The sequence below is a fragment of the Punica granatum genome, chromosome 5 (genome assembly GCF_007655135.1).
Source record: "Punica granatum isolate Tunisia-2019 chromosome 5, ASM765513v2, whole genome shotgun sequence".
In the NCBI taxonomy this organism is placed as follows: Eukaryota; Viridiplantae; Streptophyta; class Magnoliopsida; order Myrtales; family Lythraceae; genus Punica; species Punica granatum.
Window position 1 is genome coordinate 18898121 of NC_045131.1, and position 23813 is coordinate 18921933.

A 23813-nucleotide genomic window follows, 5' to 3' on the forward strand; every position below is an offset into this window, starting at 1 on the left:
TCTTGCTTCTTTTCTTCCTAAAATTTCCTTTGATCATTAATTTTCTTTGATGAGTTCTTGGTGATTTGTTGCTGGAAAATTTGGAGTTGTTTGTTTAGTTCCAAAGGAACTGAAAGAGAATTGTCGAGTGGAAAAAGGCAAGAGCGGTGAGAATATTAGAGGGTTAAAAGCCACATATTTTGTTGAGTGAAAACACGAGTGTAGAGTGATTCACATTCTTGAGTGTAAACACGTAAGGGAGAGAATTGTGAGGTCCATTCTTTCTAACTTTATTTTGCAGCAATCATGTCTCACAACAGTGCTAAGAGTATTCCCGAAGGTGCAACGGAATTGGCTGATTCGAAAATACTTATAGAGGCCACGATGAGTGAGATGAGGCGTGTGATGCGGTTGGAGTTTGAGCAGGTTCATGAACGGATAGATCTGATAGAGAATAAACGTGTGGAGCAGCCACGAAACGCTCCTAATGCACGTAGGAGGGAAAGAGTTCAACCGAGGGAAGTGAGGGTTGAAGATGAAGAGATTTATGGGGCTGGTTTTGATGAAGATGATCGAGATTCGGTTGTTAGTAATAGGAGACATGGAGGGCGGTTTAGAGAAGATAGGAATCGGGAAGATAATAACTTGGATAGTATTAAGATGAAAATCCCATCGTTCCAGGGAAAGAGTGATCCCGAAGCATACCTTGAGTGGGAGAAAAAGGTGGAGTTTGTATTTGATTGTTATAGTTATTCCGAGCTGAAGAAAGTCAAATTGGCAGCAATTGAATTCTCGGATTATGCAATTGTTTGGTGGGATCAATTGATGATAAATAGGCGAAGAAATAGAGAGCCACCTATAGATACGTGGGAGGAAATGAAAAGGGTGATGAGGAAGCGATTTGTTCCTAGTTATTACTACCGGGAGCTGTATAATACGTTACAAAGTCATGATGGAAGGTAACCGGAGTGTAGAGGAATATTTTAAGGAGATGGAAGTGGCCATGATTAGAGCTAACGTAGAGGAGGATCGGGAGGCTACTATGGCAAGATTTTTGGCTGGATTGAACCGAGAAATTCAAAATGCCGTTGAATTACAACATTATGTGGAGTTGGAGGATATGGTGCACATGGCCATCAAGATTGAGAACCAGTTCAAGAGGAGAGGCAATACACGTGCAAGCCAAAGTCCAAGCACATCCACTTGGAAACCGAATCAGTGGAAGAAAGATGAGAAGCAATCCACGTCGATGTTGAAAACCAAGCAAAAGCAAGAAGCAACCAGCCATGTTCCTCAAGGTAAAACCGACATTTCTACCTCTAGGAATCGTGACATTAAGTGTTTTAAATGCCAAGGCAGGGGACACATAGCAAGTCAATGCCCAAACAAGCGGGTCATGGTGATGCGAGACAATGGTGACATTGTGACCGACACTGAAGATTCCGACACCGATGACATGCCCCCATTGGAGGACGTTCCCGAAGAGGAATATTTAGCTCCAGATGCATTGACATTGGTGGCAAGGAGAGCATTAAGCTTGCAAACAAAAGGAGTTGAAGAAGTGCAGTGGGAGAACATCTTTCACACTAGGTGCTACATCAAAGACAAGGTATGTAGTGTGATTATTGATGGTGGTAGTTGTACTAATGTCGCAAGCGCAACAATGGTGGAAAAATTAAGACTGCCCATGGTGAAGCACCCTAGGCCGTACAAGCTGCAATGGTTGAATGATAGTGGTGAGATAAGGGTGAACAAGCAGGTGTTAGTTGCATTTCGAATCGGTAAATACGAAGATGAAGTGTTGTGTGATGTAGTACCGATGCAAGCAGGACACTTGTTGCTAGGGCGTCCATGGCAATTTGATAGACGAGTGAAGCATGATGGCTTTACGAACAAATACTCCTTTTGTACTTAATCAACGATCAATCACTCTTGTACCATTGACTCCGCAGCAAGTATATGAGGATCAAGTGAGATTGCAAAAAGAGAGTGATCAAAAGAAAGAGAGTGAACAGAAGAAAAAGAGTGAAAATCAGAGAGAGGCCGAGAAAAATGAGAGAGAAAAAGAAAATCAAAATTCGGCAATTGAGAGAAAATCAGAGAGAAAACAAAAGAATTTTTATGCAACAATGGGAGAAATTAGGCAAGTAATGTTTTTAAATCAGCCGATGATTGTACTTTTGTACAAAGAGGCATTTTTCAATACTAACGAACTTGATATCGCTCTGCCTAGATCTGTTGTTTCTCTTTTGCAGGAGTATGAGGATGTCTTTCCCGAGGAAACACCACATGGGTTACCTCCAATCCGAGGGATTGAATATCAAATTGATTTTGTTCCCGGTGCGACAATTCCAAACCGACTAGCTTATAGGAGCAATCCTGAGGAGACAAAGGAGTTTCAACGGCAGGTAAGTGAGTTGTTGGAGAAAGGGTACGTGAGGGAAGGCATGAGTCCATGCGCCGTTCCGGTTATACTTGTACCTAAGAAGGATGGGACGTGGAGAATGTGCGTTGATTGCCGAGCAATCAACAACATAACGGTAAAGTATCGTCATCCTATTCCTCGCTTAGATGATATGTTGGATGAGCTACATGGTTCTTGTGTATTTTCTAAAATTGATTTAAAAAGTGGTTATCATCAGATTAGAATGAAAGAAGGAGATGAATGGAAAACTGCCTTTAAAACAAAATACGGTTTGTATGAATGGCTAGTTATGCCTTTTGGTTTGACTAATGCTCCAAGCACTTTTATGCGACTTATGAATCATGTTTTGCGTGCATTTATAGGTGGATTTGTGGTTGTCTACTTTGATGATATACTCATTTACAGCAAAAACTTAGATGATCATAAGGTATATTTGAAATCCGTTTTAGATGTGCTTAGGAAGGAAAAGTTATTTGCTAATATGAAGAAGTGTACTTTTTGCACCGATAAGCTTGTATTTTTAGGATTTGTTGTTAGTGCACAAGGTATACGGGTTGATGAGGAGAAGGTACATGCAATCCAAGAGTGGCCTAACCCTACAAGTGTAAGTAATGTTCGTAGTTTTCAAGGATTTGCTAGTTTCTACCGGCGGTTCGTGAAGGACTTTAGTAGCATAGCAGCACCACTTACTGAAGTGATCAAGAAAAACGTTGGATTTAGATGGGGAGAAGAACAAGAGAAGGCGTTTCAACTATTCAAAGAGAAACTGACCAACGCTCCTTTATTATCTTTACCTAACTTTTCTAAAACTTTTGAGATTGAATGTGATGCTTCAGGTGTTGGTATAGGTGCAGTTCTCATGCAGGAAGGACGACCAATTGCTTACTTCAGCAAAAAACTAAGCGGGGCAGCCTTAAACTATCCAACTTATGATAAAGAGTTGTATGCATTGGTTCGAGCTTTAGAGACGTGGCAGCACTACCTATGGCCTAAGGAGTTCGTGATACACACCGATCATGAGTCCTTGAAACACTTGAAGGGCCAACACAAACTAAACAAAAGACATGCCCGATGGGTGGAGTTCATTGAGACGTTTCCATACGTCATTCGGTATAAGCAAGGTAAGGAGAATGTAGTCGTCGATGCACTTTCTCGCTGGTATGCATTTCTCTCTACACTTGATGCAAAATTGCTTGGTTTTGAGCACATTAAAAATTTATATGCTAATGACCATGAATTTTGTGAGGAATATCGAGCTTTTGAGAAAATTCCTTGTGGTAAGTTCTTTAGGCATGATGGGTTTCTGTTTCGAGAGAATAAGTTATGCGTGCCAAATTGTTCCCTGAGAGAGTTATTAGTGCAGGAATCACATGGTGGGGGATTAATGGGACATTTTGGAGTTACAAAGACTTTAGCTATTTTGCAAGAACACTTCTATTGGCCACATATGAAAAGAGATGTTGAGAGAATTTGTGGTAGATGCATTACGTGTAGGCAAGCTAAATCCAGAGTGCAGCCTAACGGTTTGTATACTCCTTTACCAATTCCTAGTGAGCCTTGGATTGATATTTCAATGGACTTTGTGTTAGGATTACCTAGGACTAAACGTGGGAGAGATTCAATTTTTGTGGTTGTGGATAGATTTTCTAAGATGGCACACTTTATTCCATGTCACAAAACGGATGATGCCTCGCATGTTTCTGATTTGTTCTTTAGGGAGATTGTGAGGTTACATGGCATGCCTAGAACAATTGTTTCGGATAGAAATGCTAAGTTCTTGAGCTATTTTTGGAAGACTTTGTGGTGTAAGTTAGGTACTAAGCTGTTATTTTCTACTACTTGTCACCCACAAACTGATGGTCAAACGGAAGTAGTAAATAGAACTTTGTCTACTTTGTTGAGGGCAATCATAAAAAAAAAACATTAAAACATGGGAAGAGTGTTTACCACATGTTGAGTTTGCTTATAACAGATATGTTCATTCCGCTACTAAATTTTCACAATTTGAAGTTGTTTATGGATTTAATCCTTTAACTCCATTGGATTTATCTCCTTTACCTTTGACTGAGCATGTTAATTTAGATGGCAAAAAGAAAGCTGAATTTGTCAAGCAGATTCATGAGAAAACAAGACTCAACATTGAGCGAAAAATGGAGCAGTATACAAAACACGCCAACAAGGGCCGTCATAAGCTGATTTTTGAACCCGGAGATTGGGTTTGGTTGCATATGAGGAAAGAGAGATTTCCGGCGCAAAGACGTTCCAAACTGCTTCCAAGAGGAGATGGACCTTTTCAAGTCCTGGAGCGCATCAATGACAATGCTTATAAACTAGACTTACCTGGTGAGTACAATGTAAGTGCTACTTTTAATGTTTCTGATTTACTTCCTTTTGATGTAGGTGATGATTTGAGGACAAATCCTTTTCAAGAGGAGGGGAATGATGCAAATCGTAGCACGACTTCAAGGGATCCAGTTCAAGTTCCAATTGGACTGATTACGCGAGCACGAGCAAAGAAGTTTAAAGATGAACTCAACGGCCTAATTCAAGAGGTTCGGGCTCAAGCAAATTCGTGGAGGCCCATTGGACATGAATCACGTGATCACCAAAAATCCATCAATTTGATTCAAGTTATAGAAGATTCCGGACAAGGCTAAATTCAGCAAGTGTTTGAGGAAGCTTCTAGAATAGTTGATGATCAACAGAAGATAACATCAGATTTGTTTGAAGTTTAAATCTCATAGAGATATTCTAGGAGTATTTAGATTTTATATCTTTATAGATTATGTCATATCTCTATCGATATTCTTGGTTTTAATTTCCTTATCTATAGGAGGAGATATGACCAGATTAGGATTACTTTATGTCTATATATATTCATCTTAGTCCATTTTTAATGGGAGGAACATTCAGAAAATTGTGAGAGTATTCTCTTTGGTTCTTGAAGAACTAATCAAACTTATCGGAAGTTTCCGTGGCGTTCATCATCGACTTATCAAACGGCTTTCCATTACCGTTTGTGGCGTCTTCCTATATACCGAGGTTCTTGTTTCGCATTAAACAACGGGTTGAGGTCAGTTATACCAAGGTTCTTGTTTTTGTCGTAAACAACGGGTCGAGGGTTTATCACTCAAATCTGATCGTCGAACGATCTTGGGTTCCTTTAGTTGTCGGGTCTCGTCATTCTTGGCGGGAATCGCATCAAAGTCCCTATTTATATTCCGCCGGGTTCGGCGGCCGATCAGGCCCCTTTTATAATCCGCCGGGTCCAGCGATCCCATGGCTATAGTCCAACCATCACAAGCATACTAAGCATACACATCTGCTATGTTCCGCAATCATTCAACCACCATCACTTCTATAACCATACATATATATATATATATATATATTTTATTATCATTTTACGATTGAAGAAAGTACTCACTAACACCCCTGAAATGACTACTTAATGAGTCGAGCCTTCCGGAGGTATCGTCTCCGTCTCCCCAGCCCCTATTCAGTTCAAGCACAAAGGTTAGATAACATGTTCAATAAGGGTACACATATGTATCAGTTTAACTCCCATATTATTTGATTGATATAACTAAAATATAAACAATGACATAACGATTTCAATGATATGCTATGCATAATTCAAATCATATCAGCTTAAAATAGCAATTATAATATATGGAGGGCCAATTCGATCAGCCAAATTCAAGAAGAGTGCAAGGAATTCTAAGTACTTCTTTGGTTCCGAAATACAACTAAATAAGAGCTTATTCAATCAATCCATCACATGATATCATTATAATGCATGATAAATTTTCAATTCAGTTCCCTTCTCTAATCCATGGTCAGCTCACAGAATAAAATGTATGCATATATATACCTATGCACACACACTTGTCTACATCTATATATGTGTATATATACTTTCAGAAGGGCATAGCTATGTGCCTTAGAAACCCACCAATTTAACCAAGGGTTTTGCCCCCTGCCCCACAACCGAATTTTTTAACCCATGTAAGTGACCAAACTCATCCCAAAACAACATAAGACTAACTCCAAACATATATCCAACTCAACTTATATCATTTAGGAGAAGCTACCAATCTCAACAACTAAAATTCTCAATCTATCCTAATTGAAATGGATGCAAGAAGAGCCACAACTATACACAACATAGTGAATATGGATGTTTAAATCATAGATAATCAACTTACTAATCAATACTCCAAACTTAGTCTTCTTCTCCAAGGATTTTTCTTAACTCAGCTAACTCCTCTCTCTCTCTCTCTCTCTCTCTCTCTCTCTCTCTCTCTCTCTCGGTTCATTTTCGTTTTTCTTGAGCTAGGGATAGAGCAAGGAGAAGTGTGGTTTAAATAAGGAAGAAAAGCAGAAAAAGAAAGTGGTCAAAGATGGTCAAAGGCGGTGGAAATAAATTGGCTGCTGAAAAGGAGGCCACTTGGCCCATTCCACACTCATCTCTATCTAAAAATGTCACTTTTCGTTTTTTTATTTTTATAGATGAAGATCCAGCCACAAGTGGTGGCATATTATAAACATTTAAAAATCCAGCCACAAATCATGATATATATTATATACATGTATGTTATTTAACCATGCATTTGCCTATGTATATGTTTATGTGCATATATGCATGTTTGGTATACACTAGCCTCACAATCTCCCCCACTAATAAAAATTTTGTCCCCGAAATTATTTACCTGATATCGGGAAAAGGTATGGATAGTTGACTCTCATAAAATCCTCGGGTTCCCAAGTGGCTTCTTAAATCGAATGACTCTTCCACAACACCTTTACTAATGGAATTCTCTTGGTTCGAAGGACCTGCTATTTCCTATCTAAGATTTCCACTGGCTCTTCCTCATATGTCAATTCCTCATTTAACTCCACCGGTTGATAACTCAAACATGAGTTGGGTCCGGTATATACTTACGCAACATTGACACATGAAACACGTTATGAATACGGGATAGTTCAGGAGGTAGAGCCAACCGGTATGCCACCTTCCCAATGCGCTCGAGAACCTCGTATGGCCCGATATATCTGGGACTAAGCTTCCACGATGATACCTTTAAGAAAACTCGATCCCCTTGCTGAAACTCGAGGTCCTTTCTTCGTTTATCAGCATAATTATTTTGTCACCCTTGAGCGGTCTTTAATCTCTCTCTGATAATCTTGACCTTTTCAGCTGTTAGGTCGACTATTTCCGGTCCAGTTAATTGCCTCTCTCCAACTTCGTTCCAACACAATGGTGTTCGACAAGCCCGACCATAAAGCGACTCATATGGTGCCATTCCAATACTTGATTGATAGCTGTTATTATACGCAAATTCCATCAAAGGAAGATAGTCATCCCAGCTGCCTTGAAATTCTATAACACACGCTCTTAACATATCCTCCAATGTTTGAATGGTCCTTTCGCTTTGCCTGTCTGATTCGGAATGAAAAGCAGTGGTCAAATTCAACTTCGTGCCTAGAGCCGTAACAAAACTATTCCAGTACTTGGAAGTAAAATAGGAACCTCTATCTGATACTATGGATGCCGGCACACCGTGCAACCTCACAATCTCCTTAATGAACAATTGTGCCAATTGATATGCACCAAATGTCGTTTTAGCTGGTAGGAAGTGAGCGGATTTAGTCAGCCTATCAACTATCACCCATATAGAATCATGCCCTCTTCGTGTTCGTGAAAGTCCCGAGACAAAATCCAGGGTGATCTTCTCCCATTTCCATTCAGGTACCGGAAGAGATTGTAGTAACCCGGATGGGTGCTGATGTTCTGCCTTAACCTGCTCACATACTAGACACTTAGCAACATATTCAGCTATCTTCTTTTTCATGTTATACCACCAATAACTTCTCTTCAAATTATAATACATCTTAGTGCTTCCGGGGTGCATTGCATATGGTGAGCTATGAGCCTGTGCAAGAATCTCTCTCTTCAACTCAACCTCGTCAGGTACACAAATTCGACTCCCAAACATAAGTGTGTCATCCTCTTTCAAAAGAAATTCAAACTTCTTACCTTCCTTTACTTTGCCTTCCTTTATCTTATTTTTCATCTCTACCAAAAATGGATCTACTTGTTGCGCTTCTCGAATTCGATCAATTAGCACTGGCTTCACATCATAAATAGCCATCAATGTTCCAAAACTGGTCGCCTCTAATTTAACTTCTAATGACCTCAACTCATTAATAAGTGTGTCGTAAACACTCCACATACCTGCTAATCTTGTTGATGATTTTCGACTCAGTGCATCTGCCACCACATTTGCCTTTCCTGGATGATAGTTGATCGTGCAATCATAATCATTGATTAGTTCCATCCATCTCCTCTGTCTCAAGTTGAGTTCTTTTTTAGTAAACAAATATTTTAAACTCTTGTGATCTGTATAAATCTCACATCTTGCTCCATACAGGTAATGTCTCCAAAGTTTGAGAGCGAATACCACAGCTGCCAATTCAAGATCATGCTTCGGATAATTCTTCTCATGGTTCCTTAGTTGCCTAGATGCATAAGCCACCACTCTGCCACATTGCATTAATACGCAGCCTAATCCTTGATGGGATGCATCACTGTAGATCACAAATCCCTCATCCGTGGACGGAATAATGAGCACTGGAGCAGTAGTCAACCTCTTCTTCAACTCATGGAAACTTTGCTCACACTCATCTGTCCATTCAAACTTCACACTCTTCCGCGTTAACCGAGTCAAGGGAGCAGCAATAAGGGAGAATCCTTCCACAAATCTTCGATAATAACCAGCTAATCCTAGGAAACTCCTCACCTCTGTTACACTTGTAGGGCGATTCCAACTCAAAATAGCTTCAATCTTAGTGGGATCCACTGATACACCATCACCTGAAATCACATGCCCGAGGAATCCCACTCGGTCTAACCAAAACTCACATTTGCTAAACTTGGCATAAAGTTTTCTCTCTCAAAATCCGCAACACTGCACGAAAATGTTCTTCATGCTCATTCCGGTTCCTCGAGTATACCAATATATCATCGATGAAAACCACCACAAACTGATCAAGATATGGCTGGAAGACTCTATTCATTAAATCCATAAAAGCTGCTGGAGCATTTGTTAACCCGAAAGGCATCACAAGGAATTCATAATGTCCATACCGAGTGCGAAAAGCAGTCTTGGGCACATCAGAGTCCTTGATCTTCAGCTGGTGGTATCTCGATCTAAGATCGATCTTTGAGAAGACGGTAGCACCTCGGAGCTGATCAAACAAGTCATCTACCCTAGGTAAAGGATATTTATTGCGCACGGTTACCCGATTCAGCTGTCGGTAATCTATACACAACCTGAGTGAGCCATCCTTTTTCTTCACAAACAAAACGGGAGCACCCCAAGGAGATACACTAGGCCTGATAAATCCCTTTTCTAATAATTCTTGCAGTTGAATTTTCAATTCCTTGAGTTCTGACGGGGCCATACGATACGGTGTACGGGAAATTGGCGCAGTATCAGGCTCTAGCTCAATAGTAAACTCAATCTCTCTATCAGGGGGAAGACCAGGTAAATCATCAGGAAAAACCTCTGGAAACTCGCAGACTACTGAAATTTCACTAAGTTTTGGTGAGTTGACCTCAGTAGCAACCACATGTGCCAAATATCCTTCACACCCCCTTTTCAAAAGTTTCGTCACCTCGAGAAATGATATAACATTGAATGAAGCATCCAACTGATCTCCATGAAGCTTAAATTCAGGCTCATTCGGTATTCTAAAGATAACCTCCTTCTTGTAACACTCCACCGAAGCATGATGAGAAGCAAGCCAATCCATCCCGAGGATAACGTCAAAATCCCAAATGCTTAAGGGTATTAAATCAACTAACATTTCATTATCCCCTAACTGTAGCCTACAACTGCGATACACCTCCCCAACTACCACACTTTCCCCGGTCGGTGTAGCTATGGACATACGACTATCTAATAACTCTCGTGGTCTATTAGAATGCATGGCATATGACAATGAGATATATGAATGAGTGGACCCTGAGTCTATAAGTACATGAGCAGGTTTATTTAAGAGATTTAACGTACCCGTCACTACAGTCGGAGTGGCATCAGCATCCCGCTTCGTTAAGGTGAATACTCTACCCTGCGTCATTGGTCTATTGGCCTGGCCTGCTGAGCTCACCATCGATCCACCCCCTCGGCCCTTGAACACTCTTATTGCTACTCATCTGCCCACGGCCTCTTATCGCCGATGGCCTATTGCCCACACTAGCACTACTAGACGCTGCTACTATAGGCTGCCTACAATTCCTCTGTACATGTCCCTTCATGCCACATCTAAAACATGTAACCCCCTCACTCCTTAATTGTGGGCAATTGTTTCTTAAGTGATCACGACGTCCACAATGAAAGCAACTCCCGGACTGCACTTGACAAACTCCGGAATGAAATCGACCACAATTCTGACAATTTTGATGCCTCGGGAGATTAGTTCCACCATAACTTCCACCACTCTAACTCCTCATGCCCTTACCTTCATGAGACCATTGCGGAAGCTGCTGATAAGTTGATTTCCTTCTATTGAAGCCTTGAATGAACCCGCCACTTTTTGGGGGTCGGAAGGAATCCTCTACAAGTGAGCTACTAGGCCGAGTTCTACTTTGCTCCCTCTGATGAACTTCCTCTCGTAAGTCCTCCTCAGCGATAATGGCTTTATTATACAAGTCTGCAAATAATGGGATCTCCAGAACGGAAACGCGCGACCTAATATTGAGGTTCAATCCATCCAAGAGCCTACTGCATTTGGAAGTTTCATCACTTACCAATGTAGGGGCAAAACGTGACAACTTGGTAAATTTTACTTCATATTCAGCTACGCTGAGCTCTCCTTGCTTCAAATTAAGAAATTCCCGCTCCTTGGTGCGCCGAAATGAGGCTGGAAAGTACTTGTTATAAAATGCTTGCGTAAACTCACCCCAAGTGATAACATGTGAAGAGTTCGGGTCCAGTCGTCTCTGAGTAGCCTCCCACCAGTACTGAGCATCCCCTTCTAGCATAAATGTTGCAAGTGCCACACGTTGGGTGTCTGAAACCTCCATGATTGAAAAAATTCTTTCCATTCCAACTATCCAATTCCCCGCTTCTATAGGATCAGCACTTCCCGAAAAACTAGGTGGACCATATTTCCTGAACCTTTCATACGGCGTCAATTGTTGCTCCATGTGAGATGTAGATGCACTCGGCTGTGCTGCTTGCCTCTGGAAGAAGGCCGTTTGTCGCTCAATTAGCTGTGCTTGCTGCTCAACTAGACGAGTCATGGCTGCTAATGTTTGGTGGATTGGTGGATCTTGATCCCTAGGAGCTGCAGCAGCTTCTTGAGGAGCTTGAGACACTTGCTCCTCTGTCATCGGCTCAGGTGTACTCAGATCAGCTAAATTCTCGGCTGTACGGTATCTAGGTCGACCCCGCCTTGCACGTTTGGGTCCCATTGCAAATTTTCCTATATAGAACACAAGTTAACCAAGCATTTAACAAACACAACGATAAGATATATCCCTTCTTGGGGCCGCAACTAATCAAAAGAACAGGGATCAGGCACACTAAGTCTACAGAATCCTATAATCTAGGCTCTGATACCAAAAATGTCACGATCCGAAACTTATAGCAGAGTTTCCCCTCTTTTCCTCAACATCCATTATCATATACGCAACTCATATATGTATAATCCGTTTTCCTAACTCCCAACACATTGAACCAACCCAGCAAGCTCTATATAAACATATAACCACCTAACTAATTCAGATATATGCATAAAACTCTCAGAGATTACTCAGTTGCAACCATCTTGTAACACAGGCTGAACGAAAAGCTTTCATATATATATATAGCATACTTCTACAACACATCCAACCTTTAAACTAACTCGGCATGCTCTACATGAATATATAATGAGTCTAACGGATTCTAATGTACATATATGCTCTCCATAGTGTGTTCAGCTACAACCATACCTCTAAACCAACTAACAAAAGTTTCAGGTCGTAACAGGATTGTAACATTTACGAACACTTACTAACTATACTATGGGTGGGCCTACTTGCCAAAATCCTTTGCGCTGATCCCCGTTATCCAAAGCCCTCCAGTGCGGCTAATCTAGCTCCTAGCTCATCTGGAAAAATGTATGCAAGGAGTGAGCTGCAACTCAGTGAGTACGATATTCTAACGTAAAATAAACTAATATGTTAACATCACAATTCATCACAATCAATCATGTATCTACTTATGTCCGCATTCCACCAGATATAGAATCCAATACCAAGATCATCCTTTCACACAACTTATATGGCAACCAAATCCAAACAATAATAATATAGCCATAGGGTTGCATTTCCTCGCAACAGAGTTATGACGGTACTGTGACCCCGCACACCTCATTCATATCATCCTCAACTCCCAATATCCATGTCTCATGAGTGGGGGCCGCCCATTAACCTCTGGCGGTAAGAGTTGACCTTCATTTATATTCCGCCGGTCCAGCGGCCGATCATGCCCCTACTTATATTCCGCCGGGTCCAGCGGCCGATCAGTTCCTTATTTGTATTCCGCCGGGTCCAGCAGCCGATCAGGCCCCTATTTGTATTCCGCCGGGCTCAGCGGCCGATCAAGTCCCTATTTATATTTCGCCGAGTTCGGCGGCCGATCAGGCCCCTTTTATAATCCGTCGGGTCCAGCGATCCCATGGCTATAGTCCAACCATCACAAGCATACTAAGCATACACATCAACTATGTTCCGCAATCATTCAACCACCATCACTTCTATAACCATACACACACATATATATATATATATATTTATTATCATTTTACGATGGAAGAAAGTACTCACTAACACCCCTGAAATGACTACTTAATGAGTCGAGCCTTCCGGAGGTATAGTCTCCGTCTCCCCAGCCCCTATTCAGTTCAAGTACAAAGGTTAGATAACATGCTGAATAAGGGTACACATATGTATCAGTTTAACTCCCATATTATTTGATTGATATAACTAAAATATAAGCAATGACATAACGATTTCAATGATATGCTATGCATAACTCAAATCATATTTGCTTAAAGTAGCAATTATATTATATGGAGGGCCAATTCGATCAGCCAAATTCAAGAAGAGTGCAAGGAATTCTAAGTACTTCTTTGGTTCCGAAATACAACTAAATAAGAGCTTATTCAATCAATCCATCACATGATATCATTATAATGCATGATAAATTTTCAATTCAGTTCCCTTCTCTAATCCATGGTCAGCTCACAGAATAAAATGTATGCATATATATACCTATGCACACACACTTGTCTACATCTATATATGTGTATATATACTTTCAGAAGGGCATAGCTATGTGCCTTAGAAACCCACCAATTTAACCAAGGGTTTTGCCCCCTGCCCCACAACCGAATTTTTCAACCCATGTAAGTGACAAAACTCATCCCAAAACAACATAAGACTAACTCCAAACATATATCCAACTCAACTTATATCATTTAGGAGAAGCTACCAATCTCAACAACTAAAATTCTCAATCTATCCTAACTGAAATGGATGCAAGAAGAGCCACACCTATATCCAACATAGTGAATGTGGATGTTTAAATCATAGATAATCAACTTACTAATCAAAACTCCAAACTTAGTCTTCTTCTCCAAGGATTTTTCTTAACTCAGCTAACTCCTCTCTCTCTCTCTCTCTCTCTCTCTTCTGGTTCATTTTCGTTTTTCTTGAGCTAGGGATAGAGCAAGGAGAAGTGTGGTTTAAATAAGGAAGAAAAGCAGAAAAAGAAAGTGGTCAAAGATGGTCAAAGGCGGTGGAAATAAATTGGCTGCTGAAAAGGAGGCCACTTGGCCCATTCCACACTCATCTCTATCTAAAAATGTCACTTTTCGTTTTTTTTTTTATAGATGAAGATCCAGCCACAAGTGGTTGCATATTATAAACATTTAAAAATCCAGCCACAAATCATGATATATATTATATACATGTATGTTATGTAACCATGCATTTGCCTATGTATATGTATATGTGCATATATGCATGTTTGGTAGACACTAGCCTCACAGTTTCGTTGTTAGTTCCAGGGGTGTGGAGGTCGATGAAGAGAAGGTAAGGGCAATCTAGGATTGGCTTACACATACCACTATCGCTGAAGTGAGGAGTTTCCACGGCCTAGCGGGATTCTATCGAAGGTTCGTGCCGAACTTCAGTACCATTGCTGCTTCTTTGACAGAAATCATCAAGAAGGATGTTGGGTTCAAGTGGGGAGAAGAGCAAGAGAAGGCTTTCAATACATTAAAGGAAAAGCTAAGTTCAGCTCAATTGCCACTTTTACCATATTTCTCTAAACCTTTTGAAATCGAATGTGATGCTTCTGGAATTGGTGTAGGTGCTGTACTTATGCAAGACCGGAGGCCCATTGCCTATTTCAGTGAGAAGCTTAAAGGGGCCGCTTTGGACTACTCTACCTACGACAAGGAGTTATATGCGTTGGTGAGAGCACTGGAAACGTGGCAACACTACTTGTGGTCTAAGGAGTTCATCATTCACACAGACCATGAATCACTGAAGCACTTGAAAGGCCAAGGTAAGTTGAATAGCAGACATGCACGTTGGATTGAGTTCATTGAGATGTTCCCATCTAAGATTAGAGTAGACGCATAAGGAAAGCCAAGAGATGCTGAATAAGGAATAAAAAGACTGCCAAATATTATAGGGGGGCCTTTATTTAGTTTCCTCTATTAATTCCGGTTTTAGGAAACTAAAGATATTCCAGTTGCCAAGTTTATTAGTTTCCAGATTCTCCTAGGCTTATATAAAGGAGGCTGAATAGCTGATTAGAGGTACTTTCAGACTACACTGGTGAGAATTTTCCTCTATGTTGTTCTTCGACAACCTTCCGTGATTGTAAGCATGGATGCTTGTAATTCTGGGCTATTTATAATATTGGTTCTTGGTTTTCTATAACCATCGGGTCAATATTCCATTCCTTTATAATATTGGTTCTTGGTTTTCTATAACCATCGGGTCAGTATTCCATCCCTCTTAATCTCTATTGGTGATTCGGGTTCGATTTCCAGTCTTTGTTGTCGGGTCTTGCGGCAGGTCTCGTGGGGTTCGCATCATTTGGTATCAGAGCCTAAGTTCCAAATCGTGATTTCATCTATCCTCTTTCTTTTCTTTTTCTTCATTCTAGAATCTTTAGATATTGCTTTCATTTCTATCCTTTCCATTAATCTTGTCTGATCTGATTTTAATTGTTTAAATCGTCAAAAAAAAGAAGAAAAAAAAGAAAAAAAAAAGAAAAAAAAAAAGAAAAAGTGAAAAAAAGAGGTATCATTGGGTGTTGTTCGTAGCACCATTTGCTGTCTTCGTGGGCGAAGAATTTATTGCACAATTTGTTGTCTTTGTGTTCTAATCGTCTTGGCGTTAAGTTGACCTGTCATAGTAGCTCTTCCGTACTCAATGTCTTCTATCAATCCATAAACTACGTCGTTGGGTCAGATTGTGTCATATCATTTTCTTTGGATCAAATATTATAAGTTGCTCGGGTTGAACTCGTTTTCCGCCTTGCGATCGGATTGATTAGTTGCCCTAGAACTTTGAAGAGGAAATTAAGGGAGGAAAAAGGCAAGAGTGTGTGAGAACATCAGAGGATAAAAGCCTATTTTGAGTGAAAACACGAGTGTTTTGAGTGGCATCTTGCTGAGTGTAAACACGTTGATAGGCTCACGAACCAGAAATTGATAAGAAAGAAGGGTGGAGGGTAGAACCAACAAAACTCACTCGATAAGATGACTCGCCACGAGTAAGAAAAGTCGGGTTGATTCGCCACGCTCAAAGATGAACGATGAGAATCGGGGTTTTCGCCACTAAACAATGAACTTGTTTAGATAAGAAAAGATAAGAAACGCTCTAAGCAATTTCATTCAAAAATTCATCAAAGTCTGTGTTCTTCTCTTACAATAAGGTGCATATTTATATAGAAAGAATACACCTCCATTGACTCTAGAATAGGAAACTGACACCTAATAATATAGGAAACTGATATCTGATATCCTCTAGATTACTTTCCTAAAATAGAGTAATGCAATAATCTGAAATAGGAAACTTAAGATTGCTGACTCAAGCTAATAAATGAAATAATATCTAATTAAGAGAAACTATATTATAGCAATATAGTAAACTTAATATCTAATTAAGCCAAATTCTTGTTCTTGAGCCTTCTAGAATACGCGTTTGGACTCGAAAATTCTAATACATGTTGGGCTGCAATCTGAAGCACATCATTCCCTCTCGGTTGGAAAAAGACTCGACCTCGAGTCTTCGTCGATGTTCTGCTGGTCTTGATTTGTGCATTTCGCCGCTTCTTAACTTGCCATTTAATGACCAACTTTTCTATCCGAACTCTCTCCAGTAATTCTGCATAGATCGACTTCTTTTTGCTTCCTCGCCAACCAACTCGTTGCTTGAACTGGTGCTGTTTTCCTGGTGGAGTCGTATATGCTTTGGCGAATTTTGCCTCGATTGGATGAAACACCATCGACGAATCTTTGATAGCAATTACTTCTCGAAGTTCCACTTGGCCTGGGTCTAAAAATAGTTCTGCTTGAACTTTCTCTTCAGAATTTGAAATTAGTTCATCCCGAAGAATTTTGTTAATCACTAAATCCTTCTCGACCGGAACATTATTATCTTGTGACGCTTGAGCTGCTTCATTCTTGGACTCCACTTCTTCTTCTTTAAATTTGTCACCCTTCATAGAAGCTTCTTCAAGTTGTACTTTTTCCTCAACATCAACAATCGTCATAGGAAAAACATTTGTTTTTCCATGCTTAAGAGGATAGGTAGACTTCATGCAACCGTCTTCAAATTCATAGAGGCGTTCTTTGTATCTTAAAGGAAAGAATCTGACCTTTAAGAGTTGTTTCATGTGCCTCCACGTACATACCAAATTCCTTCCATCTTGAAGACGATTATTTTCCAATTTCTCCCACCAAGTAGACGCTTTGCCCCTTAACCGATAAACAACTCTAACAACTCGACTTCCATCATCGGGGATGCCGTAGTAGTCGAAGAATCGGTCCACATCTGAAATCCACGCCAAGTATTCCTCAGCGCTCATGCTTCCGTTGAAAGTCGAAATTCTCTTTGGGGGATAATCCTTATGTACCCATTGGTGTCTTCTTATTCTACCGAAACTCTCGAGGGCTTGGATAGCTCGCTCAAGCCGTGCTACACTCTCTTCTATTCGTTGGAATATGGGGAGCAGGTCTTGGTCGAAGGTAAACCCTCTTGGAACTCGTTCTGGGTGGTCTTTAGCCATTATCTCCGCATATTTAGCAAATCCACTCAATCACACGTGTTTCACTCGGCCAACAAGGATAGAACCTTCGCTCTGATACCAAATGATAGGCTCACGAACCAGAAATTGATAAGAAAGAAAGGTGGAGGGTAGAACCAACAAAACTCACTTGATAAGATGACTCGCCACGAGTAAGAAAAGTCGGGTTGATTCGCCACGCTCAAGGATGAACGATAAGAATCGGGGTTTTCGCCACTAAACAATGAACCTGTTTAGATCAGAAAAGATAAGAAACGCTCTAAGCAATTTCATTCAAAAATTCATCAAAGTCTGTGTTCTTCTCTTAAAATAAGGTGCATATTTATATAGAGAGAATACACCTCCATTGACTCTAGAATAGAAAACTGACACCTAATAATATAGGAAACTGATATCTGATATCCTCTAGATTACTTTCCTAAAATAGAGTAATGCAATAATCTGAAATAGGAAACTTAAGATTGCTGACTCAAGCTAATAAAGGAAATAATATCTGATTAAGAGAAACTGTATTATAGCAATATAGTAAACTTAATATCTAATTAAGCCAAATTTTTGTTCTTGAGCCTTCTAGAATACGCGTTTGGACTCGAAAATTCGAATACATGTTGGGCTGCAATCTGAAGCACATCACACGTGAGGGAGCGCGTGAGGATCCTATAATTGTATATTTTATAATGTCACAGGAAAATAGTGGAGACGACAGAGGACCTGATTTGAACATGACGTTACGAGCCATGCAACAACAGTTTGAGCGCATGAACATGGTTTTCGGTGAATTCCGAGAAAGGTTGGATAGGCAAGATGAACGGTTAGAACAGCTTCAACCTGTGCCCGTGCCACGGATTAGGAGACCCCACCGACAACCATCCGTTGATACTCTTGATGAAGAAGCATATGATGAAGAAGAGGAAGTGGCCTCCGATGCCACTTGGGGGAGAGGTAGAGGAAGAGGAGGCAGACCAAGGCATTTCGTTCGTAGGGAGCACCGGAGGAGAGACGCCGTGGACCATAACACATGTTTGATTAAGCTGATCATACCTCCATTTCAAGGTAAAAACGACCCCGATGTTTACATTGAATGGGAGAGGAAGGTTGAGCTTGTGTTTCATTGTCATAATTATTCAGAGGAAAAGAAAGTTAAATTGGCTGCTGTTGCTTTCACCGATTATGCCATTGTTTGGTGGGACCAATTAACTGTGAGTATGATGAGGATCATGGCCATGAGAATGAGGTTGATACACACGAGCTTGGAAGTCGGACTCGTGAAGAGGGAGACGAAGCACAAGATTTTGGAGGCTTGCATGTTCCGAGTGGGCCAATCACACGGGCGAAGGCCAAACAAATCCAACAAGCTATGGAGAGCTTGCTGATGGGCTTTTTGGGCCAAGAGGAGTCTAATTCAATTGGGTCTCCAAAGGCCTTTATTCACTTGACTTGCCATGAGATGCTGAAGATGGAATGAAAGACTGCCAACTATTCTAGATAGCTTTTATTTAGTTTCCTCTGTTATTTCTGGTTTTAGGAAACTAAGGATATTCCAATTGCCTAGTTTGTCAGTTTCCAGTTTCTCCTAAGCTTATATAAAGGAGGCTGAGTAGCTGATCAGAAGTAGATTATTCTGGTATTTTGGTGAGATTTTCTCCTTTGTTCTTCATTGAACTCCTTCGAACGAGCAAGTGTGATAGCTTGTGATTGTTCAGTACACTTTGATATTATTGGTTCTTGTTTCTTCCTAAACAACGGGTCGATAATCCTTGTCTTGATATTGTTGGTTCTTGTTTCTCTATAAACAACGGGTCAATAATCCTCTTTATCTAAATCTGTGTTTGGCGATCTGGGAATCGATTCAAGTTGGTCATCGGGTTTCACAATCCTTCGTGAGGTCCGCATCATTTTGGTATCAGAGCATCAGGCTCCAAATCAGGTTTATCCTATCCTTTACGTTTCAATTCGTTGAATTTCATTCCATCTAGCTTGTTCATTCTGGATTGACAAGTAGCCAAAAAAAAAAGGACAGCACAAAAAAAAATAGAGCTGAAAAAAAAAGGAGGGCAAAAAAAAGGAATTCAGCCAAAAAAAAAGATAGAGCTGAAAAAAAAAACAGAAAGAAAAAAAAAGTTGTCGGTGTCAATTTGATCCGGATTCTTTGCATCAGAGTATTCTAAAGTTGTTATTTACCTTGTTGTTGATCTGCGTTGATTTTGCTCCCATAATTACCCTATACCTGATCTTCCATATTCCCTTCCCTATATCATCCTCCATATCTTTTCCATCCATATATTACTCTGATATATTCCTTTCTTCATTCCTAAAAAAATCTTTCATTGGTTAACTTTCCTTTAGCCATTTATTTCCCTGTGAGTTTGTGTCCAAGTTAGGGCCAATATATTAATTGCTGTTTTGAATTATTATGAGCTAGTTGCCTTTGATTTGTGAGTTGCTGAGTTCTTTAAAGAACTTTCAGGAGGAAATTAGAGTGGAAAGAGGCAAGAGTGGTGAGCGTATCAGAGGGAAAAAGCCATTGAACTGAGTGAAACACGAGTGTTGAGTGACGATAATTTGAGGGCAAACACGTGAGCGAGTGGTTGTAAGGTCCTAACACCAATTTTCTTTTCATAGTGCAAACATGACCTTTGCAGGAAAAGGCAATGAATCTACAACCGGGGATGGAAGTAATGCCGGCCAGCAAGATGTTGCTTTTACTTTGAAAGCCATATTCGAGAGATTGGAAGTTGTTTTTGGAGATATCCGTGATAGAATGGACCGGCAAGATCAACGAATTGATCAAATGCAGAGTGAGCAACCCAGGCAGCATGTATGAGTTCCCAATGCAAGGAGACTAATCCGCCAGCCGGCGAATTCTCACGATGAAGAAGATGAAGATTATGAGGAAGATGATGAAATTGCATCCGTGGGAAGTGTGAGGAGAGCCAGAGGAGTTAGGAATGAGGGGCGAAGACATGGTAGGCGAGATCATGCAATTAGAGATGGAGTAGATAGGAATATTGGGAGTATTAAAATGACGATACCACCTTTTCAAGGGAGGAATGACCCTGACGCTTTTATCGAGTGGGAGGGGAAGGTGGAGCTTGTATTTGATTGCCATAATTACTCGGAAGAGAAAAAAGTGAAGCTTGCAGCGGTGGAATTCACTGATTATGCCATCGTTTGGTGGGACAAATTGGTTAAGGAAAGAAGAAGGAACCATGAAAGGCCTATTGAGACCTGGGAGGAGATGAAGACTGTCATGCGGAGGCGATTTGTTCCCTCGTATTACTATCGCGATTTGCATTTAAAATTGCAAAGTCTAAGGCAAGGGACGAGGAGCGTGGAAGACTACCACAAGGAGATGGAAATAGCTTTGATTCGGGCAAACATTGAAGAAGATGAAGAGGCAACTATGGCCAGGTTTTTATGTGGTTTGAATCGTGAAATTGCTAATGTGGTGGTGGAGTTGCAACATTATGTGGAGATAGAAGAGATGGTTAGCATGGCCATGAAAGTAGAACGGCAACTCAAGAGAGGGAGACCAGCCAAGCATGAGGGCGGTTCTTATTCAGGATCTTCAAATTGGAAGTCGAAATGGGGTGTCACCTCAAGACCAGTAGAGAAACCCAAATCGAATGCTGAAAATAGCATGAGCAAGAGTCAAGGGGACAACAAGGAGAGAGGTAACTCTACATCCCAACCTCAAAAGAATAGAGATATCAAATGTTTTCGGTGTTTGGGGTCCGGGCATATTGCTTCTCAATGTCCAAATAAAAGGGCAATGATCATGCTGGATAGTAGGGAAATTGAAACTGAAGAGGAGGAAAGTGATTCAATGCCAACACAAGATGATTCTAGTACTGATTATGAATATGCTGCTGAGGGGAATGCCTTAGTAATCATGCGAGCACTGAATGTACAAATTAAGGAAGAAGAGAGAGATGATGTGCAAAGGGAAAATATATTCCACACTAGATGCCAAGTGAAGGATCGGGTATGTAGCTTGATCATTGACGGGGGTAGCTGTGTGAATGTGGCTAGTAAATTACTTGTTGACAAGTTGGGATTGCGTACATTGAAGCATCCTAGGCCATATAAGCTGCAATGGTTGAATGAAAGTGGAGAGTGAAGGTGAACAAGCAAGTTCTGGTTTCCTTTACAATTGGGAGATACAAGGATAAAGTTCTTTGTGATGTAGTGCCCATGCATGCTAGTCATATATTGCTTGGGAGGCTATGGCAGTTCGATAGACAGGCAATACATGATGGGTATAAGAATCGATACTCTTTTATCAATGATGGTAGAAAGGTGACACTTGTTCCATTGACACCTTATCAGGTGTATGAGGATCAGCTCCGAATCAAGAGATCAATTTGTGAGAAAAGTGATGTAGAAGCTGAGATTGAAAGAAAAAAGAGAGTGAGCAAGTGAGAGAGGAAACTGGTAAGACTAGAGAGGAAGAAATTCGAGATAGTAAAAAAAAAGAGAGTTCAGCTATAGATGAGAGGAAAGAGTTAGTTGAGAGAAAAGAGAAAAAAATGAGTTTCTATGCAAAAGAAAGAGAGATCAAGAGTGCATTCAAAGCTAATCGCCCAATGATCTTGTTTGTTTACAAGGAGGCTTATTTTTCTGACCTTAATTATTCTTCTGCCAAGTTGTGTTACCTCTCTTTTGCAGGAGTTTGGAGAAGTCTTTCCCACGGAGTTACCCAATCGTTTGCCACCAATAAGGGGAATTGAGCATCAAATCGACTTTGTGCCAGGAGCCGCAATTCCGAACCGGCCAGCATATCGAACTAATCCGGAGGAGACAAAGGAACTTCAAAGGCAAGTGGACGAGCTTTTAGCTAAAGGGCATGTGCGTGAGAGCATGAGTCCTTGTGCGGTCCCGGTGTTGCTGGTGCCAAGAAAGATGGTACTTGGCGAATGTGTGTTGATTGCCGCGCTGTAAACAAAATCACGGTAAAGTATCGACATCCCATTCCTCGATTAGATGACATGCTGGATGAATTGCATGGTTCCACGTTATTTACAAAAATAGACTTGAAAAGCGGATACCATCAAATTAGGATGAAAGAGGGTGATGAGTGGAAAACGGCTTTCAAAACAAAACATGGCTTGTATGAGTGGTTAGTTATGCCATTCGGGTTAACTAATGCGCCTAGTACTTTCATGAGGCTCATGAATCATGTTTTGCGTGCTTTCATTGGAAAATTCGTGGTTGTATATTTTGATGATATCTTGGTGTATAGTAAGAGCTTGAAGGATCATATTCATCATTTGCGATGTGTGCTTCAGGCATTGAGACATGAAGAATTATATGCTAACCTGAAGAAATGTACATTTTGCATGGATCGAGTTGTGTTTTTGGGATTTGTTGTTAGTTCCAAGGGTATTCAGGTTGATGAGGAAAAGGTGAAAGCAATTAAGGATTGGCCGACGCCGAAATCCGTAACCGAGGTAAGAAGTTTTCATGGTCTAGCCAGTTTTTATAGGCGATTTGTGCGGGATTTTAGTACTTTGGCTGCTCCATTGAGGGAAGTGGTTAAGAAAGATATAGGTTTCAAATGGGGAGTAGAGCAAGAGCAAGCATTTAATTTGATTAAGTAAAGGCTTTGTTCTGCACCTTTATTGGTTTTACCTGATTTTTCGAAAACTTTCGAGATTGAATGTGATGCTTCCGGGATTGGTATAGGTGCTGTTTTGATGCAGGAAAAACGACCGATTGCCTACTTTAGTGAGAAGCTGATTAGAGGTACTTTCAGACTACACTAGTGAGAATTTTCCTCTATGTTGTTCTTCGGCAACCTTCCGTGATTGTAAGCATGGATGCTTGTAATTCTCAGCTATTTATAATATTGGTTGTTGGTTTTCTATAACCATCGGGTCAATATTCCATTCCTTTATAATATTGATTCTTGGTTTTCTATAACCATCGGGTCAATATTCCATCCCTCTTAATCTCTATTGGCGATTCGGGTTCGATTTCCAGTCTCTGTTGTCGGGTCTTGCGGCAGGTCTCGTGGGGTTCGCATC

General features: G+C 40.6%; 1 protein-coding gene across 1 annotated transcript; it reads left to right on the top strand.

The window, feature by feature from the left end:
• The first annotated feature begins 20416 nt into the window (after positions 1 to 20416).
• On the top strand, positions 20417 to 23326 carry LOC116209052. The gene is made up of 7 exons (XM_031542616.1): positions 20417 to 20556; positions 20626 to 21060; positions 21199 to 21772; positions 21898 to 22197; positions 22456 to 22635; positions 22686 to 23156; positions 23294 to 23326. Exons 1-7 carry the CDS (start codon positions 20417 to 20419, stop codon positions 23324 to 23326), a joined length of 2133 nt encoding a protein of 710 aa, XP_031398476.1.
• Positions 23327 to 23813: the final 487 nt, after the last annotated feature.